Source organism: Scylla paramamosain, chromosome 1 (assembly GCF_035594125.1).
Source record: "Scylla paramamosain isolate STU-SP2022 chromosome 1, ASM3559412v1, whole genome shotgun sequence".
NCBI lineage: Eukaryota > Metazoa > Arthropoda > Malacostraca > Decapoda > Portunidae > Scylla > Scylla paramamosain.
In genome coordinates, this window is record NC_087151.1 from 16,645,001 (window position 1) to 16,667,500 (window position 22,500).

Below are 22,500 nucleotides of genomic sequence, written 5' to 3' on the forward strand. Positions count from 1 at the left end.
TATATATATATATACACACACACACACAGGTGTATGTGTGTGTGTGTGTGTGTGTGTATTTACCTAGTTGTATTCACCTAGTTGTAACATATGAAAAAAGACCCATATTCATGGTGTCACGTCTTCACATTTACTTTGCCATGACTTCATTCATGGATCTTCCCTTCCCTGGATCACTTCTTCCAGTAACCCTTATCTACATTTCTATGTGGAAAACCATTTTTCTTGATACCTTCTGTAAGTAGTCTTTATTTTGTTTATTGACCTCTTGTATCTCTTGTATCCTCACGATAACGATTTCTCTATCCAGTTTCTCAAACCCGTTCACCACTCTATGCATTACAATTGTCTAGCCCTCTCTCTCTCTCTCTCTCTCTCTCTCTCTCTCTCTCTCTCTCTCTCTCTCTCTCTCTCTCTCTCTCTCTCTCTCTCTCAAATTCGAGTTACCACCCCAAGTCTCTCCAGTCTTTTCTTCGTATGGCAGCTCTCTCAAACTCAATGGCATTTTAGTTGCAACTCTCTGCAGTCTATCTCACCAATTTGTTATTACTATTCTTCTTGGTTTTTGATGACCACATCACAGCTACATATTCTGATCTTGGTCTAGTTAAGTGTGTGTGTGTGTGTGTGTGTGTGTGTGTGTGTGTGTGTGTGTGTGTGTGATGTCTTGTATTATTCCGCGTTATGGTATGGTGTGATGTGCAGTGGTGGCGCAACACCTCCCTGCCTACTCCAAAAGACTAGCACATTGTCATAGATGGATCTTATCTTCATGGATCACCATTTTTTTTATTTTTTTATTGTCAGTAATGTTGTGCTAGCACGTTTATACCTTTTGTTGCTGGTGTTCTTCTCGAAGGAAAAGTAGCCCAGAAGATTTTTCCTTTTGTTGTTGTCGTTTCTTTTACCACCAAGTGTTTGATGACCGGTTCGTGGTGGCTGAGGCAGGCATGAGGAGGAATAAGGTCACTTATAAGTGACCCGGCATCGATTGGCAACAATGAAGGGAACAATGAAGTAACGAAACTGGTTGCACCACTGACCACCTCCCCGACTTAATTAATGACTGAAACCATAAATAAATCTACATACTATTTCCATATTAATATTTGTTGCTATCGTTGTTTGGTGGTGGGTCTGTACAGTGCAGGGAGGTCAGGGAGAGCGGGTACTGGTTCGCCAGGCCGAGGCGATCTAGGGCCTGCATGAACACAACGTCGAAACACATTGCAGCGTGTGGTCTTCCGATCTTGGAGGGCAACGAAATTGTATGAAGTATCACAGATGATGAGAGCGTCAGTTGAACAGCAGAGAAGGTTTGCTGGGCGGTACGACGGTCAACACGAAAAACCTCAGAACGTTCTTAAGTTTATTATTTCCAGCATTTCCAGCAAACTGTCTACGCCTTATGCTGACCACGAGATAAGATTAATTTTCTGTCTACAAGGTGCCGCACCGAGTTATTCTGTCACCATGCACCACCTAAATCCTTGCTGTGATGAGGAAGATACAGCGTGCCCACCACTGCTCTTGGTTCTTGCGTGACGACTGCTGCCCAGCGCCGCAATTCACACACCTGAATCCTTTCCATCCACCGACGCCTTTCCGTCCTGTCTCCTGGAAGGCCAGCGGCACTGGGTCAGGCATAAAGGAGCTCTGTGTCGTCTCGTTACGTGATTACTTGAGGTACCTGTAAAGCAAGTGATTTAGAAACTCCTCTCGTCATTACCCACACCCATTCCCCCCCCCACTTCACTAACATTGCTACCAAGTACTTCATTGTAGTGGCTGTTACACATTTTATAGCAAAATTTATATATATATATATATATATATATATATATATATATATATATATATATATATATATATATATATATATATATATATATATATATATATATATATATATATATATATATATATATATATATATATATATATATATGACAAATTATAGAAATATAGATTATAATTATCAAAGTATCACTTCATTTCATAAACAGAATCCTTACTTCCTTACTGCAAATAATAAACATATAAATAGTTTCTTTCGGCTGTTAGGCAGCCTCTCTCTCTCTCTCTCTCTCTCTCTCTCTCTCTCTCTCTCTCTCTCTCTCTCTCTCTCAACGATACGCACTTTGCTGCCCAGTTAGTCCTGCCGTGGACGTTGGCGTTGGCACTGTTAGAGCGCGTGGGCCCCGTGGTGGCGAAGGAACCCATGGTGGCAGCGTTAGTGCTGGGGTAGGAATGGGTTCGCAGCCCCACCACTCCTGTGTTGCTGCCCGCTGCGCCCCCGGCCTGCACGGACACTAGTGAGCCGGGCATGCTGCGACTCACAGCTCCTGGAACGAAGCATTTCATTATAATGGAAATGATAGCATGCATGATGGTTTGCTTATTTAGTGCTGTTTAGTAGCTTTCTTTTAACGACCGAAATAATTTCAGTTATCTTGATATGAATGTGGTTAAAAAAAAAATAGTGCAGTGAAGGAAAGGATAGCTGATGGTTGTCGCTTATCAATGTAATTAATTATTCAGTCATATAAATCATCTAAACGTAAATAATAATAATAATGATGATAATAATAATAATAATAATAATAATAATAATAATAATAATAATAATAATGATAAATACTGCATCCATTGTGAATGGCTCAGTTCGGTCAAACTACATGCCAGTGGAAACGGTCACACTTTTTTCAAACAACTAAACCATGTTATTATGTCCTTTGATTTGTTAAATTTCAATACATAAATTTGATTTAATGATGTTCTTATGAAGACTATAACTCAATAAAACTGTGCTTGTGAAGACACATCAGTGGAATGAAACTGAAACAGAAAGGTTTCAGTCAGGCATGAGCAAGGTGTGTGTTGCTGTCCCGTCGGGTGGGTCAGGCAGAAAGCTCGTGACTGTGACAAACAGTGACGGTGCATTGCTTGACCACAGCCACACGCCCTGCACATTCCTCCCAAAGCCGCGTGTCTTGCAGGTGAATAAAAGCCCACCACCTTACTCACGGTGTCGTGGAGATTAAGGACCTTTACAACACATTGCGCCGCATCACCCAGGATCAGTGTCAAACACAGAAGACAATGAAATGGCCGCTACCATCCTGACTTGAAATATCAAGATTTATCATTGGGAATAAGTAATTAAGTTTCTCTGAAATTAGTGGCAACACCTGTCAGACGATGCACCTGACTGATATCACGCCGCCTCCTACTCCCTTCTGCCATTGACTACGTATTTCCTGCCCACGATTTTGTAATTTGGAACATTATCTGTCATCTTTTTGGAACTCATTTCTTTTCCATACTGTTAACAAGATGGCGGACACCTGTGACATCGTCCTTTCTTTTTTTGCTTTCCGGGAAATAGTGTGGCTATGTTGGATGAGACATCTGGTGCACTCATGACATTATATGTATAATGGCAAATAAAACTCCATTATTATGTTGAACATATTTATTGCAGGTGTATAATGTTTAGGAGAAAGCATTCTTCATCCCCACACTAGTAAATGAGAAACAGTCAGGGAGTCTTGACCTGTAACACTGTAACACTGTCTGCCTCACTAATGCCACAAATGAAACAAAGGGTGAAGAATCGGGAAGATTACTGAAGTCATTATTCCATCATTATAAACAAAGAATGCAAAATATAACGGGAAATAAATAATAACGGTTGGTGAATGTAAGGCTTCCACAGGTCTTAAACGCAGACTAATTAAACACATGCATCACTCTTCATTAGCATTAAAAAAAAAATATATAAAAAAAATAGATAAATAAATCTCTTCCTGTAGGTGAGATAGAAATTAAAAATATGAATCATTCAAACTATTTCATGAGAACGTATTGTTTCTATAAGAAAGAAACAATACGTGAATAGAGAAACTACTGAAGATCATTTACTCCACAGGACAAAGCCTCGTGCTTAAGTATTGTGATCTCCACGTTACCTACTAATTCTCTTCACACTCTACGAGTAAACTCAGTACACGTGCGTATTTACTTTAAGAATACGTGATGAAAATGTTGAAAATTCTGTACATAGATGGGATATCCATAAAGGAACATAAACTGTAAGCGAGTGAATGCAGACGGAAATCAAGCAAAAGCCATAAAGTGCAGTGAAATGCATGACTACGAGTGGGAAGTGAGGATGTATTTTTCCTGTGTTATACGTTTTAGTTCTTACTTTGGAGTGAATAACTATTTGTTTAGTTTTCTATTAGATGACTACCTCCTCTCTCCGTTGTGTGAGTTAGGTAAAAAAAAAAAATAAATAAATAAATAAATAAATAAAAGAAAATCAACGTAAGAATGATAATAAATGATAATAACAACAATAACAACAACAACAACAACAATAATAATAATAATAATAATAATAATAATAATAATAATAATAATAATAATAATAACTGTGACAGTCTTCGGAAACCTTTCCCTTTGTACATTTAGCCACGTAGACTGACTCGTGGCAGCATTACAGGCCACCACTCCGCGATTGTGTTCCTTACTTGTGTAGTCTGGAGATGAGGATTCTGCTTCACGACGTCACACACCGGCAATGAATATGCAGTATAATATTGAGGGAAGAGCTCGCTGTAGAAAATATAACCAAGCGAAATTATATTCAACGACTTGTTTTTACATTCATTCATTAAAATGACAATGCATCATCTGAGTAATATCAAGTCAATGGTTTCTGTTCAACACTCACGGCTGATCCCATGCCACCGTCAAGATATCAAAGTCGAGGACAACGCAGATGAAAATTTCGTGTAACCCAAAGTTACTTAACCTCTGACTGTGGCCGCGTGACCGCGTGTGGGCGAACGGAATGAGATATAACCCTAGCGTATATGCAGTGTACGCATCTATGTGCAAGTATATACACTGAATATAACCTTTGTTACTCGTCCTGGATGACACAATAAAACAGTTACTTACTCAAGTTCCCGAAACCATTAGTTTTATTCTCTTCGAACTCGTCATATTTGTGGTCAGTGGCCGCTGGGTTCCGAAAAGACCAGTTCTTGTTGCCTGAAATGTAGCCATTCTCCCTATTGTCTTTAGAGCTTATGTTCAAGCCAGAACCTGCAAATGGCTTGGATTGGATTCCTTTAGTCCTTAACCCTGCTAGGGAAGCGTCTCCTGCCGCCGGTCTGCGTGTCAAGGAGGGCATGTACGGGGGTGGTGGCAGAGCCATTTCGGAGCCTTTGCTTCCGGGCTCCAGATCAAGGCTAATCTTTGAGCGGTGCAAAAACCCGTTGTGCGTGCTGGTGTCCACACCACTCCCTATGGAGCCCTGAGCCAGGCCCTTGCCGCCCCCTCTCCCACCTGCTCCGCGCATCCCGCTCTTCAGGTCGCTGTTCATGTTGAGGCTGCAGGAAATAAGAACAATATCTTCACTCATAAGCTATTCATTTGGAGTGTTAGCTATTTTGTGTTAGAAATTAATATATAAATCAGATTTATTACTTACTGTTCTCCATACGATTACATATACGTTCGTCCTTCCGTCCGTCCGCCCGTGTGTGTGTGTGTGTGTGTGTGTGTGTGTGTGTGTGTGTGTGTGTGTGTGTGTGTGTGTGTGTGTTATTGGCCTGTTCATCAAGGTGAAGAGGAATATAATAATGAAACAGAGTGGTGCGGGAGACACTCACCCGCTGGCATCATCTAGCACGCCGGTGTCTGAGATGCGCGCCTTGGCAACGGCATAGGTGAGGTTGTTCATCTCACTCTTCTGGTCCTTGAAGAACGAAAACCTGTAATCCCCGCAAAGCAGATGATCATTAATGTTCCACTACATCAGTGGTTCTCAAATTGTGGGTCGCGAGCCAAAGATCGAGATAAATTTTGATGGATCGCAGGAACACAAATAGTGTATATATCACTGTACAATTTCTTTCTCTTTACTTTACTATGGGCCACAAAGGATTAAAATGTTCCAAATATGGTCGCTCACGAAAAAGTTTGAGAACCACTGCACTATATTAATCTCTCTCTCTCTCTCTCTCTCTCTCTCTCTCTCTCTCTCTCTCTCTCTCTCTCTAATTTACATACATATATATATCTCTCTATCTATCTATCTATCTATCTATCTATATCTATATCTATCTATCTATCTATCTATCTATCTATCTATCTATCTATCTATCTATCTATCTATCTATATCTATATATATATATATATATATATATATATATATATATATATATATATATATATATATATATATATATATATATATATATATAATATCCACACACACAAACACATACACACACACGCAGCAGTGTAATGGTTAGCACGCTCGGCTCGAGTCTCGGGCGCGGCGAAGCAAATGGGCGACCCTCTTAATGTGTAAACCATGCTCCTCTAGCAGCAGGTAGGTACGGGATGTAACTCGAGAGGTTGTGACCTTGCTGTCTCGGTGCGTGGTGTGTGAGTGGTCTCAGTCCTACCCAAAGATCGGTCAGTACGAGCTCTGAGTTCCCTCCGTAGGAGAACGGTTGGCTGGGTGACCAGCAGGCGACCATAGATGAATGACACACAGACACACGCACACACATACACGCACACACACACACAGAGAGAGAGAGAGAGAGAGAGAGAGAGAGAGAGAGAGAGAGAGAGAGAGAGAGAGGCTTGAGCTGCATTTCTAATATAGATAAATGTATTACCGAACCAACGGTATTCGATCTCACAACCATTTGAGGATTTTGTTGCTGATGTTTAAAGCTTAATATCTCTACCAAGAAATCCAAAAAGATAAAATATTCGAAATTAATCCTTACACTGAAAACAGAATCAAACTGAGCCAAATGTAATTTTCCAGGTAGGGAAGGAAATACCGATGGTCCAAACTATGGCGCATAATTAACAAAAGAAGCCTAGTGTACAGGATGGATTGTACGTGGTAGTCTATCATTAAACTGACAAAAGTAAGAAGAGCGAAGAATGGAGTATATGAGAAATAGAAAAAAAAAAAAGTAATAATTGATAGAGCAGTGCAGCATCGAGATTTGTATTTAATTTGAAAACTCAAGCTAGAAAGCACTAAGAAAGTTGAAACTGTGAAGAGATATGATAAGGATGTATAACATAAGTGAAAACATCAACATAATATGACAAAAACAATTTTGACATTTACAAGTAACGAATCAATGTACCGCATCCAATAATCATTAAAGAAAAAAAGGAGAGAGTGATGTTTAAAAATACGATCTAAATAAATGTAAATGCTGGGGAATTTGTTTCCAAAACAATTATCGTGAGTTTGACAAAGCCCATTTAAATGTAATTACTATGTCAGAATTAAGGAAGCACACACACACACACACACACACACACACACACACACACACACACACACATATACGAGCGCGCGCGATCGGAAACTGCAGGGGGTCGAAAGTGGTTTGTGTGGATGCGAGAAGCAGCCTTTCATGGTGTTCCTCTTCCAAGACCAGTCAGTCATGGAAGGCATTAATCTTACTATTCAGCAGGGCAACTGACGTTCTTTAATCCTTTCACTGTGGTATTCACAGCATGAAAAGCAATGTATAGAGTCTTTATAAGTATCTACAAGAAAAAGGCATAAAAAGAATACGTTTTACAATTTCTAGCCTGTACAGTGTTGTTTTCCCTTTTGTATTCCTTATGAGCATATCAAAACATACCTCCCACAGTCATCCCTCCTCACCACAACAACGAATAAAGCAAAGTGCGGAGGATACCAATCAGGCAACTGTGCTTACCTCAGGCATTGTTGCGCGGTGGGCCGACGGGCGGGATTCCACCGAAGCATCTCCGTCATGAGATGGATGGCGTCTTGGCTGGCATTGGAGATCAACGTCGAGAGCGGTGTCGATGCAAATTGGGGGAACTTGAAGTTCATTTGTTGTGCCAGAGAGTATCCTTCGGGCCAGTCCCGCTGCAACACAACGCTTGACTCAGCTCGGACACTTCATTGTTCCTACACGTAGTTACGATGCACACCGTAGTACGTGATTTCCCGCAACGAAAATATGAGCTTTTTTTTTTTTTTTTTGCCAAAAGTAGGGGAATACATACCTGCCTTAAGATCTGATCTCTAAGAATATTACTATACTCGTATTATTTACCTTATCTGGTGTGCCTATTACAGAGCAAATTTTGAAGATTTGATCAATCTCTGACGAGCCTGGGAAGAGAGGCCTGAAGGTGTAGATTTCAGCCATGATGGCACCCATCGCCCAGATGTCAATTGGACTGCTGTAATTGGTAGAGCGAAGCAACACCTCGGGCGCTCGGTACCTGTAAGAGCGAGGTCTTTACTATCCTAACTGGAACACAATTCTGCCTTTCGATTGCAAAAATAGAAATTTGTATACAGTAAAATCCCTCTCATCCGGCATTCGAGTATCCAGCAGCTTCAAGTATCCGGCACATTTTTCCCCAAGCCTTAAAATCAATAAAAAATCAATGTGTACTCATAAAATTGATTAAAATTCCCGCACTGTGTTTACTCAGTGATTCAGTCCCGCGTGTGCACTGTTTATCGCCTGACGCCTTCATCATGCCTAAAGTTGTAGAAAAGAGGAAGCGTGTTGTGTTTACACTTAAGCAGCTGATCAGATCAGCTGATCTTTGTTATGGTAAGATGCGTGAGTGTAGGGTGGTGATTGTGGACATAATTTCACTTCTATTCAAGTATCCGGCAATATTCAAGTATCCTGCATGTCGGCGGTCCCGTTGATGCCGGATAAGAGGAATTTTACTGTACTTTATATCGGACTTCATGCCTTGTAGTAACTGGGGACTATGGTGATGAAGATATTATTTACATTAATCTAGTTCTCTACAAATCCTTCAAAATACAAGCCACTGACTCCTACACTTCCTGTGCCCAATTGTGTAACGCTGCCGCTATGGCAACGTCAACTACCATCTGTCAATTACCATCTGGTAGAGACGTAATCAGTGTAGGGAGGCCGTGACCTGATTTCCCGGGCCAGGCCGAAATCTGCAATCTTGACCAAGTCTGGGCCCATGCATAGCAGGTTCTCGGGCTTCATGTCACGGTGGAAGTATCCATGGCGGTGCATGAAGGCCAGGCCTTGCAGAACTTGACACACCATGTTCTTGATCATGGGCTCACTGAAGTGCTTCTCTCTGTGGCGATACAAAAGTATGGGTGTGAGGACTTGTAAGTAAGTAGTTGGTCTCTCTTTCTCTCTCTCTCTCTCTCTCTCTCTCTCTCTCTCTCTCTCTCTCTCTCTCTCTCTCTCTCTCTCTCTCTCTCTCTCTCTCTCTCTCTTTACCTATCTATCAATCTCACCTGGACTTCATAAGTTGGTACAGATTTTCCTTCATGTACTCAAAGACGAAGTAGAGTGTGTCGTTCTCTCGAATCACTTCCTTCAGCTTGACTACATTGGCGTGGCTCAGCTTCTTCAGAGACTGTGATGCAAAGACAGACCAAAGTTTTAGCATCACGTAAAAGAGGAGCAAGAGGAGAAGGAAGAGGGACAAATTTAATGTATAGTGTTGATAATGTAATTAAGCATTGGGATAGTGATTCATCAAGTTGCCCTGTTTTGTCAGTGCATAAGGCCACTCATCGCTACAGCCCTTAAATAGATAGATGTCAGCCGAGTGAGAGTCTAATAAATACAGTAGTTTAGAAAAATTTTACTTTTATGATGTCACGTGTCTGTATGTCTGCTCTTGCAGTAATTGCTGGCTCTGATTCGTCTAAAGCAGTGGTAATATAACTTTTTTTTTTCGTTGGATAATGGAAAGGTGGCAAAAAAAAAAAAAGATGTGAAGGATTCTGGTAATAAAAAAAAAAAAAATGTGAAGGATTCTGGTAATAAATAAAAAAAAAAAAAAAGAATGCAGTGCTTGGCATTAGAATAACGTTTGCTTGGTTTAATAAGTGAAGTTGTAGAATAAAATAAACCTTATAGTTAAGTAGTAAAGTAAAACTTAACATCAATAAACATTAAAAATTACTACAAAGCATTACAAAAGAAGAAATATGTATCTAAGTGTGAGGCAAGCGAAGAATATTTTAACAAACATGTTTCAGGACAGTCACGACGTGTCCAGTGTGTGTCGCTCACTGTCTGAGACTGCCTCTGTTCCACACATTTCTGTGAGCATCAGCCGATGAAGAAGTAAGCAGATATTTATGTGTTCTGCCCTGTGCAATATATTTACCCAGTGTTATATTCTTCTTATGCTGAATAAACTCTCTCTCTCTCTCTCTCTCTCTCTCTCTCTCTCTCTCTCTCTCTCTCTCTCTCTCTCTCTCTCTCTCTCTCTCTCTCTCTATATATATATATATAGTACTTTCCTTAATTTTACTAAGAAACCTTTTATTAACCTATCAAATCTCGCTGTTAAAGATTCTCCCTTCATATTTAATGAAAAATTATATGTACAAATGGATGAAGTGTCAATGGGATCTTGCTTGGGCCCATCCTTTGCCAATGCTTTCCTTTGTTACCATGAATCTATCTGGTTGGATAATTGCTCACTTAGTTTCGAGCCATTTTTTTTTTTTTTTTATATAAAAGATATGTTGATAACACTTTCCTCCTATTTAGAGTTACTTTACATGCTTCACAGTTCCTAGAGTACCTTAAAAAACAGCATCCTAATATTAAATTTATATGTGAACTTGAGAATAATTCATCTCTACCTTTCTTGGATGTCTTAATCACCCGTCAGTGTATCGGTAACCAACGTTCACGGATCTTGGTATACATTATTTATCTTTCATTCCACAGCTGTTTGAGATTAATCCAATCAAAATACTGCTGTATACATGCTATAGTCTGTCCTCAAATTGGGCTAACTTTGATGAAGAAATTAAGCTTCTCAAAAAGTTTTTCCATGATAACGGCTTCCCCTATGAACGTTATTGAAGATACAATATTTAAGTTCTTAACAAATAAATTTAGTTCTCAAACTTCTCTACTTATGCAAGAGGCAACAAGTATATAATATTGTTAAATTTTATATAATATTATGTTGTTGCTCTTTCATGGGGATTTAAGCTATTCGATTAGGAAACAACTAAGAGAGTTGCTTAAAACTCACTTCCCTGACTACAGATTCATATTTATTTTTACAAATTTGTTAACAATAGGATCATTCTTTAAATACAAAGTTGTCATTCCCACTAGTCTTACCTCTAATGTAATTTATGAATTCATGTGTTCGATCTGTAAAGTTCGATGTATTGGTGAAACTAGACGTAACCTTACACAGAATTGCTGAATATAAAGGTATTTCTCCCCGAACTAATAATTAACTAGCACTTCATCGTTTTCGGCAATACGTTCCCATTCACATGAACATGATCATCCCTTTTGTGACAGATTTCAGAAAACTACACAAGACAGAGTCCAATATGGACAAAAAATTATTAGAGGCTAAACATATTATGCATATAAATACAAAATTGAATAATAACTTAACATCGAGTCAACTACATAGTGTAAGATGATGTTTCGGAGCTCCGTTCCGATACCATAGCATTAGGAACCCAAGTATTTCGGTTCTTCTTTCGTTGCCATACAGGAAAGGTTGTGTTTGCTGTTGTTGTGTTCTGTTTTTGCTTGTAGTGCCATTAGATGTGAATTTTTATACAACTTTTACTTTGTGTTTTTATTTGATTTTTTAATTTTTTTTTAATTTTATTTTATCTATTTATTTATTTTTAATTTTTTTTTTTAGCCTGAAGATGCTGCAGAAAGAAATGAAACGTAGCAGTTGACAAAAGAATAAAGTTGAAAATAACTTCGGAGTTTCTCTGAAAAACAAGCTATCAAGACCTTTACAATATATATATATATATATATATATATATATATATATATATATATATATATATATATATATATATATATATATATATATATATATATATATATATATATATATATATATATATATATATATATAGTGATTAAGTTATTACATGTTCATTATATTGAATTCTGCATTTTGGTTATGTATTCGTTGTGTGTCCATATATAGAGTTCTGAAGTTGTTACCCTCTGGCACGTGTCATATTTTACTCTAAGTTTCTCCTAGCCTACCTAGTGATATTGTTTTTTTTTTCCTGTTTTCTATAACAACAGTGAGCTGAAATTAAAACCCATGAAAAAATAAAAGTAGTTGTCCTGTATAAAAGAATAAAATTCTAGACAGTTCCTACAGTTTTAGTGTAATATTCTATTGAAGTTAAAATGATTTTATGGAGCAGGATAGCAGTAAACAATGGTAAGCGTGACTACGTGCTTTCCTCAAGGAGGTTGGATGGTCGTTGGATCAGACCGGCCACCTCATCCTGTCTTATTCCATGTCAGCAGTTTAATTGGTGTCCCATTCTGACGAGTAGGACGCACATTTTGTAAGAGCTGGTATATTCGAGTAACTGTGACTTTATAGGTCATACAAATAACATCCACAGATGCCCAGAAAGATCTGATTCACATCTCGTCTGATTTTTTTTTTTTTCTCTTCGTCCATCTTACATCCTTTGTTTGTCCAGACAGACTGGCAGTCTGTTGGGAGTTGTTTTGTTTTCTGAGCCGAGTTGACTTTAGTCTCGTATTTTTAAAAGCTATTGGCCTTTGTGTTCTTGTTATTGTTTGTGCATCTTGTTGGCCAGGGGACATTTTTTGTGTACATGTTGTGTAGTGTTCTGTACTCTCATTTCTCTCCTCATCCGCCAGCTTTGTAGGTGAGATCCGTCTTCTTGAAATCATGAGACAATTTGAACATGGACCTGTCGTTTGAGGGCAGGTTTGAGGGCGTTCTTTTCGGCATTGGGGAGTGAGTTCTTTGGAGTTTTAGTCCTCGGCAGTAGTGGCAGGGATGGTGACCTTGACGTTTTAGTAGTTTTATGGCCTACAAGTGGCCTGGACTCGTTTATATTTGCCCTGCAATAGGGAAGCTGATAGAGAGTAGTGGCAGTTGTTGATAGTGTCGGTAGTGATTCGCGGAGAGCGGCTTTCTAGGGTCGTAACAATATATATATATATATATATATATATATATATATATATATATATATATATATATATATATATATATATATATATATATATATATATATATATATATATATATATATAGGACTGCTCTTCTGGTACCGACCATAAGTGTCATGACACCCCCCTCAACTTTTTTCTTCATCAGCTATTGCAACATTCTTAGATCTAATTTTCAGTCTGTAGAGCACCACCTCTCCTTTATTAAACCTCATCTTCTTTTTCTAACTGAAACACAGGTATCTGAAGCAACTGACAGTAGCCTCTTTTCTGTTCCCTCTTACTTTTTCTATCCTCATTTTCACTCCAAAGCTGGATGTTGCGTTTATGTGCGCAGCAACTTAACCTGCTCACTTGTCCACGTTCTTGAATCTCATGAATTTTCCACCATCTGGCTACGACTCCAGAGTTACTCTCAAATTAAATTTATCTGTGCTGTATACCTCTCACCTAACTCCTCTAACGGTAAGAAATTCTTTAACTACTAAACTTCTAAAGTGGAGCAGATTCTGACTCTCTTCCCTTTTGTGGAGATGTCCATTCTTGGAGACTTCAATGTTCACCACCAGCTTTCGGTTTTCTCTTCCTTCACTGACCATCTTGGTGAACTTGCCTTCAGCTTTGCTATCCTCCAATTGGTGCAACACCCTACTCATATTCCTGACCGTCTTGGAGATTCTCACAACATTCTTGACCTTCTCTGAACCTCTAAGCCTTCTGGTTACGCTGTTACCCTCTTTTTCATTGGGCTCCTCCGATCACAATATCATATCTGTATCTTGTACTATTACTCCAATCCCTCCTCAGGATCCCCTTTAGCGGAGGTGCCTCTGGTGTTTTGCCTCTGCTAGTTGTGGGGACCTGAGGAGGTACCTGATAAAGGTTTTTTAAGTGGTATAGGGCAGGGTGGACAACCCTTGGCACGCGTGCCAAACGTGGCATGCTGATTACTTGATTATGGCACTCGAAAGTACAGGTTACATTTTTTTTTTTTTTTTTGCATATATCTTTTTATTTAAACATTGAAGTTGTACTAGATAAGAAGTCTAAGATTACCCATATGAGTATGTGCACTAAACGGTGTAAGATTTCCAAATGTGAAAAACTGATTTTGACTACTTTTGGATTACTTTTGTCTGGATTTGTGGCGGGTTAGCGAGCACTGTTGCCAGAAGGCGCCATTACAGAAATCTCCGTGAGATTCCATTGTCGCCGGATGACGACAAAATGGGCTCGCCGTACTAAAACGTTTTTTTTTTTTTTTTGTCTGCATCTTGTGCCTGCAATCAGCTTGTAAGTGTCCCGAGGGTTTTTCCCGATACCTCCGCCGTGTTCTTGCTGTTCATTGCGAGGCTGTGTTTGCTAGAAGAAAAGCATAATGTTTGGTACAAAGTTGACAATTTTTTTTTTGAGATTAGGTGATTTCGGGGGTTTTAAACTTTAGGTCGTTCATAGCAGAGAAAGTAGTAGAGTGGTTGTTTGCTGAATTAGATTCAGATTACAGAAAGAAGAAACGGATAGTGCGTTCGATATTGTGCAGACCGATTTGATAATAAGGTTCTTTGAACGGAGCTTTATGACTTCATAGAAGAAATTTTTTTTTTTTCTATAATCATAACACAACGTTATAACCGCGTGTTAGAACAAGTACTCTAATACCAGCGATTCTGATACTAGCAGTAATGATGATGGACATTGGCGGTGTGGCTGTGATTGTCGAGTACGGCATAAAGGGGTGAGAAGATGATTTTTATAGATTTTTTTTTTTTTCTTTTTAAGGGGGTTTATGATTTAATGTAGTGAGTTAACCAATACAAACAATTTTTTTTTTTTATAATTTAAAAAGTTCTTCAAATACTTAAGAGATATCAAATAATATGTTGTCAAAAGATTTAAGTTGGCTCGTGGAAAAATTCTGTGTCAGAGATTTGGCCGATTTTGGCACGCACTCTCAAAAAGATTGGCCACCAGTGTTATAGGGGATATAACAAAAATGCTGTAAGCAAAAATTATGAGGGTTATTAGTCAGGAAAGGACAAGAAATAATGAGTTCAGGCTTGATAAAGTTAAAATTAAAGAAGAAATAGGAAGGAACTGAATCTCAAATAGAGCGGTAAATTAATGGAATAACTCAGTAATCAGGTTGTTAGTATTGAGTCATTAGGCAGCTTTAAAAGAAGATTAGGCAAGTTTATGGATAAGGATGAGAGATGGAAATAGCCTATATAGGTAGGTATGTTCCATACATGGACTGCCACGCGTAGGTCTGACGGTTTCTTACAGCTTCCTTCTTTTTCCTATGTTCTTATGTTCAATCAGCATTCGATGTTGGCCAGGCGTATAGAGTTGTTGGTATTGATTTCAGTGTTGCCTTTAATTTAATCAACCATAATTTTTTGTTACATAAATTACCTTGATTTAACAAATGAGGAAAAATTTTGAATATCCTTAGCGATTTTTTTTTTCTCCTGTCGGAAGCGACATTCTGAACAAATGGATCCTTTACAGATTTTTATATACAGTTTGAGTTACTCAAACATCTGATAACCCACTCTGAAATCAGCAGCAGCCATCCCACTTCAGAGCCTTAAAACATGTTTACAACTGTTACAAGCAATGGGGCTGGGCTTTAGTCTAAAGAAATATTTGTGTATGACCATCAGCTGATTTAACACAATGTCGTAATAATTCAGTATTACTTTTGAGTGACAATGTCTTATCCCATGTCCTATCCTCTTTGAAATTTCTGGGACTAGTTATTGATTCGAAATTGACCTTCGAGATTCACCTCTGAAATGTGGCATCAGTGGTATTTACAAAAATATTGTAAAATGTTTTCATGTAGTTATAATTTAAAGAAAACATATCATTCAGTTATGTACTTCGTTTTTAATGCTGATCATCAGTTTGAATGTCGTTTGCAATGTATCATAAAAAAAAATTACAGTATAAATTATTTGACTCCGCTAAATTTCTTTTGCTTAGCATTTCACTTGATGTCTCTCATACAAGACATAGTTGCGCACTTAGTGTTCTATAATTTTTCTCAATAATCTTGCGCACTCATTACAAAATATAAACTTGCATTCCAGGATGTGTGACAAGAAGTTCATTCAGTTCTGGAGCCTTGCAGCCAGTAAGCCGCTGCACTTCACATTACTCTAGATGTTTCATTTCTTATTTTACTGAAGTATTGAGTACTTTTCGCAATGATCCTGTGAATATCATTGATAAATCACCAAATACATTTTTTGTTGTCTCAGTATCAATAAATGGTTTTCAGTGCACTTTAACAATTTTGTTTCAGGTTTTTATTAGGTGTTTTTTTTTCCTTTTTTTTGTCATATATTTTAATATTTTCTAGGTTGTTGATGCTCCTTGTCTTTGGAGTATTATGCTTTGCAACTAACACATTAACTGGAAATTATCCTTATGTCGAGCTTTTATAACTATTGTAATAATAATAACAATAATAATAATAATAATAATAATAGTAATAATAGTAATAATAATAATAATAATAATAATAATAATAATAATAATAATAATAATAATAATAATAACAACAAAATAATAATAATAATAATAATAATAATAATAATAATAATAATAATAATAATAATAATAATAAAGATAAGGAAATTAATATGAATGGTAAAGATTATATAAAGGCATCTGCGCATATGACTATGACATCTAGTTTGTAATTCATTCTTTACTCCTATTCATAATCATTTTACTAACTGATGTAAAGACGTAATGAACTTCTTATTGCTACCTGGATCATTTTTAACTTTGCAGACAGACGGCAGCAGTGGTAGACACACGTCGACAGCCTGCACTAAAGTGTCATCGTATGCCATACGACGAGTTAAAATATTCCTTGTACATGTCATCGTATGTCTTACGTACAAGGAATATAGCACTTCATCGTATGATGTCCCATGCCCTAACACGATACGTTGACATTCATTTGAAAAAAAAAAAAAAAAAACATACAACTGTATGTCGGTGTAAATGGTGTGAGCTGTCACCTCATTAATAATGTAAGAGCTAAGGGGCAGGAATATTGGAAGCGTGAACCTTGCATCCTTTGGAGTCCTCATAAGTACATAAAATTCCTTCTTTTTTCCATAAGTCATGATAAAATCGCTCTTGTCAGCAATGTAATGGAGGATCTCATTATTTCGTTGTTCAAATGTCCACGTCAAAGTATCAGGTGTGGAAAGGTTCCCTTATGAGGGCTACAGCACGAACGTTCCTCCCCACCTCCTGCCATTCTCATAACTCGGTTACGAACACCTTAATTTTTTTTACATATCATCACAGTGTTCCTGTTGTGAAGGACATAGCCTCATTTGAATTTATGTTTGTTGCTGCTTTTTCCTGTGATGTATGACCATGTTAATCGCATGGTGTGCCTGAGCGTCGTCAAAACATGTCTGACGTCAAGCAACAGCTAAAGTTGGATCGATGAGGGACAAGCAAAGTCCATGACGAATGTCAATGTTTCTTCATAAAGTTGTGACATGTGTCATAGATATGGCAGATGCGTATCATAACTTAGAACATCTTTCATAAGTTGTATGTCGTAAGTTATGACTTGAGTGAAACCGTCTATCATAACTGTCTGCTTTATGTAGCGCTTACTTGATTTCAAATACTAAAAGACGAAACAAGAGCTGCCGTTTACTACTAATTTATAGCCTCTATAAATATTTCTTTTGTTTTTATGTATCGGGAGAAGAGACATAACGGGTAGGATAGTAGTGCATTCTTTGAAATGCTAGTATTTGTCTGGTTGTCAACACCCCGCCACAACATGTGAAGAATATTCCATACATGGGAGGATAAGGTCCCTGTACAGTGTTAGCAACAAGGAGGGGAGACGGGTGAGAACGAACGGGCGAAGACGACTCAACACCTAACTTCATAGAAGCTGTTTTAGCTAGAGATGAAATGTGAAGTTTCCAGTTTAGATTAAAAGCAAAGGATAGACTGAAGATATGTGGTATAAAAGAGGTGGACAGTTGAGTGTCAATGAAGAAGAGGGGATAGTTAGCTGGAAGGTTGTGTCGTTTTGATAGATGGAGGAATTGAGTTTTTTGAGGCATTGAACAATACCAAGTTTGCTCTGCCCCAATCAGAAATTTTAGAAAGATCAGAAGTCATGCGTTTTCTGGCTTCCCTGCATGAACTGTTTACTTTCTGAAGAGTTGGACGTCTATGAAAGGACGTAAAAAAGTGCAAGGTGGTATCATCAACGTAAGAGTGAACAGGACAAGAAGTTTGATTTAGAAGATGATTGATGAATAATAGAAAGAGAGTGGGTGACAGGACAGAGTCTTGCGGAACACTACTCTTAATAGACTTAGGAGAAGAACAGTGACCATCTACCACAGCAGCAATAGAACGGTCAGAGAAGAAACTTGAAATGAAGTTACAGAAACAAGGATAGAAGCCATAGGAGGGTAGTCTAGAAATCAAAGCTTTGTGCCAGACTCTATCAAAAGCTTTTGATATATCTAAGGCAACAGCAAATGTTTCACCAAAATCTCTAAAAGAGGATGACCAAGATTCAATAAGGAAAGCCAGAAGATCGCCAATAGAGCGGCCTCGACGGAACCCATGCTGACGATCAGATAGAAGGTTGTGAAGTGGTAGATGTTTAAGAATCTTCTTGTTGAGGATAAATTCAAAAACTTTAGAGAGGCAAGAACTCAAAGCAATAGGACGGTAGTTTCAGAGATTAGAGTAAGTCACCCTTTTTATGAACAAGCGTTGAGCGTTGGCACGAGAGCAGATTAAGTCGTTGCGCACATAGACACAACATCCAACTTTGGATTGAAAATGAGGATAGAGAAAGGAGGAGGCTGTCTCCGAACCTGTTTCCTCCTTTTCATTTCTCTCTCTCTCTCTCTCTCTCTCTCTCTCTCTCTCTCTCTCTCTCTCTCTCTCTCTCTCTCTCTCTCTCTCTCTCTCTCTCTCTCTCTCTCCCTCCCTCCTCCCTCCTCCCCTCCCTCCCTCTCTCTCTCTCTCTCTCTCTCTCTCTCTCTCTCTCTCTCTCTCTCTCTCTCTCTCTCTCTCTCTCTCTCTCTCTCTCTCTCGCTCGCTCGCTCGCTCGCTCTCTCTCTCTCTCTCTCTCTCTCTCTCTCTCTCTCTCTCTCTCTCTCTCTCTCTCTCTCTCTCTCTCTCTCTCTCTCTCTCTCTTTTTTTTTTTTTAAACAAATATTTACAGAAAGGCTTAAAATTCCACGTTGAGTGTGGAATTATTTAAAAAGCCTATGATAGTATTTTTTACAGGAATAACACTATACATGCTTAACATAAAGATTATAATGTTAATACAATAAAATAATAAAAATTTAAAGCGCCAGTGGGGACAGGTGCGTGCTACGCCAGCTGTGGGCTGCCAGCTTCACCTGGTGCGTGGACATGTCCTGCACTTGGGGCGTGGCCGCCGTGAACATGTTCCACAGCTGCGAAGTCCTGGCTGTGTAGGTGCGCTGGTGTTGGCTAGAGCGAGATCGAGGCACCTTCACTAGCTCGTCGCTACTGGCTGCAGCTCTGATGCACCTCTGTACTGCGTGTGGCAGCAGCCTCAGGGGGTCAAGGTGAGGGACCCTCTGCACCTGAGTTTTGTGGCACACCACTAGTGCCGACACGTCCCGGCGGTGCTCCAGTGACGTTACTGGTGGTGGGTGCTGTTGGTCCTCATCGGTGGCCACCAAGCGCAGGGCTCGCCGCTGCACAGCATCCAGTCTCTGCATGTGGGTGGCAGCACTCGACATCCAGGACAGGGCACCGTACTCCATACATGGGCGTATCTGTGCCCTGTATAGCGTGAGGATGCCCCGTGGGTCGAGGGTGTTCGCCATCCTACGCAGGGCAGAGACTCGGAGAGAGGTCTGGCGGGCGACGACACTGATGTGGTGATCGAAGCGTAGGCCGCGGTCCACAGACACGCCCAGGATCTTGATATAATCCTGAAGTGGCAGGCTCTTGCCTCCAAAACGCAGCTGTCCTGAGACTGCGTGTGAAGCACCTGGGGACCGCGAGATGACCATCGCCTGCGTCTTCTCAGGAGCGAAGTTAACCTGCCACATCTTTCCCCACTGCTCCACCAGTCCGAGCTGCCTGTTCAGCTCAGTGACGGCACGCTGACTGTCGAGGCGGCAGTAGGAGCGGGAGAGTGTGCAGTCGTCGGCGTATGCTGCCACAGATGACAGCTGCCGGAGGAGGTCGTCGATGTATATGTTCCATAGGACTGGGCCCAAGACGGAGCCTTGTGGAACTGAGGCCCGGACAGGTGAAGGCCTTGATGACTGCCCGTTGACTACTACCTGAAGGGTCCTACCCTGGAGGTAATCTTCTAGCAGCATTAACAGGTCACCTTGGACACCCTTGGCGCGAAGCTTTTCAATGAGCCCCGCGTGCCAGACCCTGTCAAAAGCCCCAGCAATGTCCAGGGCCACCACAAGGGTGTCCAGGCCTTCTTCCAGGGCGTCTTGCCAGTCCTTGGAGAGGATGAGGAGGAGGTCTGCGGTGGATCTGCCAGGCCTGAAGCCAAACTGCTTGTCTGAGAGGAGGTGGTTCTCGCTCAGGTGTTGGCAGATGGCAGCAGCCACTATTTGCTCCAGCAACTTGCCCATCACTGAGAGCAGGGAGGTGGGTCTGTAGTTGTTGGGCTCAGACCTTGAGTTTTTCTTATGGACTGGGACCACACGCGCTTCCTTCCATACTGAGGGCCACTTCTTCTCCCTCAGGCAAGATGTGAAGACGGTGGTGAGAGGAGCTGACAGCTCTCTAGCGCATTGCTTGAGGAGCCGTGGGCTGACGTCATCCGGGCCTGTGGCTTTACCCACATCCACCGCACCGAGTAGCCGCTCAACCTGCTCTGCCGTCACCAAGACAGTGGTGACAGTGCAATCAGTTTCCGGGGCCAGCTGTGGTACAGGTCGTGCCGAGTCGTCAACCTTCATCTTGTTGGCGAAAAGCTCGGCGAGGAGTGTGACCTTGTCTGCACTGCTCGTGGCGGTGGATCCGTCAGGTCTGGTGAGTGGAGGAAGAGTCTCGCGGTGACATGCTCCTTGCTGCTCCTTTACCAGATTCCACCAGGTCTTGTTGCTAACACCTGGGCCACTGAGCTTTCGCCTTCTGTCCTCCCTTAGCTGATTCCTCGCCCATCTGCAGATAGACGTCATCCTCCTACACGCTTCCCGGTGCAGCGTCTTGTTCCTGCGTGACGGGTGTCGCTTGTACCTCACCCAGGCAGCATGCTTGGCCTCGGCAGATGCTCTGCAGCGAAAACCAAACCAGGCGGGATCACCAGGCCTGGAGAGATATACTCGGCAGGGCACATGCTGCTGTTGGAGGGCAAGGAGCCTGGTGGTGAGGGTGCGTGCCTTGGTCTCAGCATCTCCCATTAGGAGGGACTCCCAGTCCGTGTTCTCCATGTCCTGCTTCATGGATGGCCAGTCCGCCCTGTTCCAAAGCCAGACGGTGCGCGGGATAGCGTCTTCCCTCGCCGTTTGCAGCTCGACCTGAGACAGCACAGCAAAGTGGTCTGAGCTGCCCACTGGTCCTAGCTGCTGGCAGATGATGCTGGCTTCGGGTAGGTTTGTCACCACAGGATCCAGCAGTCCTCCCCGCTCGTGTGTAGGGAAGGTGACATGGTTGGTTAGGGCCTGAACAGTCAGGAGATTACTGAAGGCATCCTGCTCCATGTGGAAGTTCAGGTCCCCCACTATCATCACATGGGAACACTTGTGACGCTGGAGCAGGGTGTCGAGTTCCTCCGTCAGGAAGTCTAGCAGGGCTCGTCCTTGTCTCGGGGGGCGGTACATGACACAGAGGAGAAGCCCACTGTTGTCTGCAAGTACCACCCTGAAGAACAGTGCCTCCATCAGGTGTGGCACGGCTACCTCAAGTTCCTGTGTTTGGAGGCCGTCCTTAAAACAGGCAGCGACCCCTCCGCCTGCTCTATTTTTTCGGTCCATCCTCACCCACAGGGAGTAGCCTGATATTTTGCCGAACGTCGGCTCCACCTCGTCACTCAGCCACGTTTCTGTTACTGCGACAATGTCAGCACTATGTCTCAGCACGAAATTGTGGCTAAGGTCGCCTACATTGGTGCGGAGTCCTCTCACGTTGGCGGAGACCACGGTCAGGTGACAGCTGGGGCGTCTGTTCCCTTGCCTCCTCGCGTTGGCTTGGGAATGAGGTGTGGTGGTGAGGCGAGACGCATTAGTGTCTGCCCTGCCACGAGGAGAGGTTCCAGCTGGGGTAGTGACCGGGCTGTGGCTGCCAGGAAGGCTGGAGGGGGGCCTGAAAGGGCTGCTGGGGGTGAGGAAGTTGTTGCCGCGCTAAACCCTCCGTCAGAACCCTTATGAACATACTCTCCTGCCTTTGTTCCTGGCGTTCGTC

General features: G+C 41.1%; 1 protein-coding gene across 3 annotated transcripts in view; it reads right to left on the reverse strand.

Annotated features, from left to right (window-relative positions):
* Window positions 1-22,500, reverse strand: part of LOC135101556 (serine/threonine-protein kinase MAK-like) — a 119,191-nt gene that overhangs the window by 1,286 nt on the left and 95,405 nt on the right. For 2 of the 3 annotated variants that reach the window (XM_064005663.1, XM_064005670.1), the window contains exons 4-11: window positions 9,345-9,466; window positions 8,966-9,178; window positions 8,149-8,320; window positions 7,783-7,958; window positions 5,685-5,786; window positions 4,969-5,402; window positions 2,141-2,345; window positions 1-1,690 (exon numbers count right to left, since the gene is read on the reverse strand). The exon at window positions 1-1,690 is cut by the window's left edge and continues 1,286 nt beyond it. In XM_064005663.1, the coding sequence (XP_063861733.1) occupies window positions 1,678-1,690; window positions 2,141-2,345; window positions 4,969-5,402; window positions 5,685-5,786; window positions 7,783-7,958; window positions 8,149-8,320; window positions 8,966-9,178; window positions 9,345-9,466 (1,437 nt within the window). In that variant the 3' untranslated portion in view covers window positions 1-1,677. The remainder of the gene's footprint in view (window positions 1,691-2,140; window positions 2,346-4,968; window positions 5,403-5,684; window positions 5,787-7,782; window positions 7,959-8,148; window positions 8,321-8,965; window positions 9,179-9,344; window positions 9,467-22,500) is intronic. The other variant, XM_064005679.1, reaches the window with a different exon arrangement.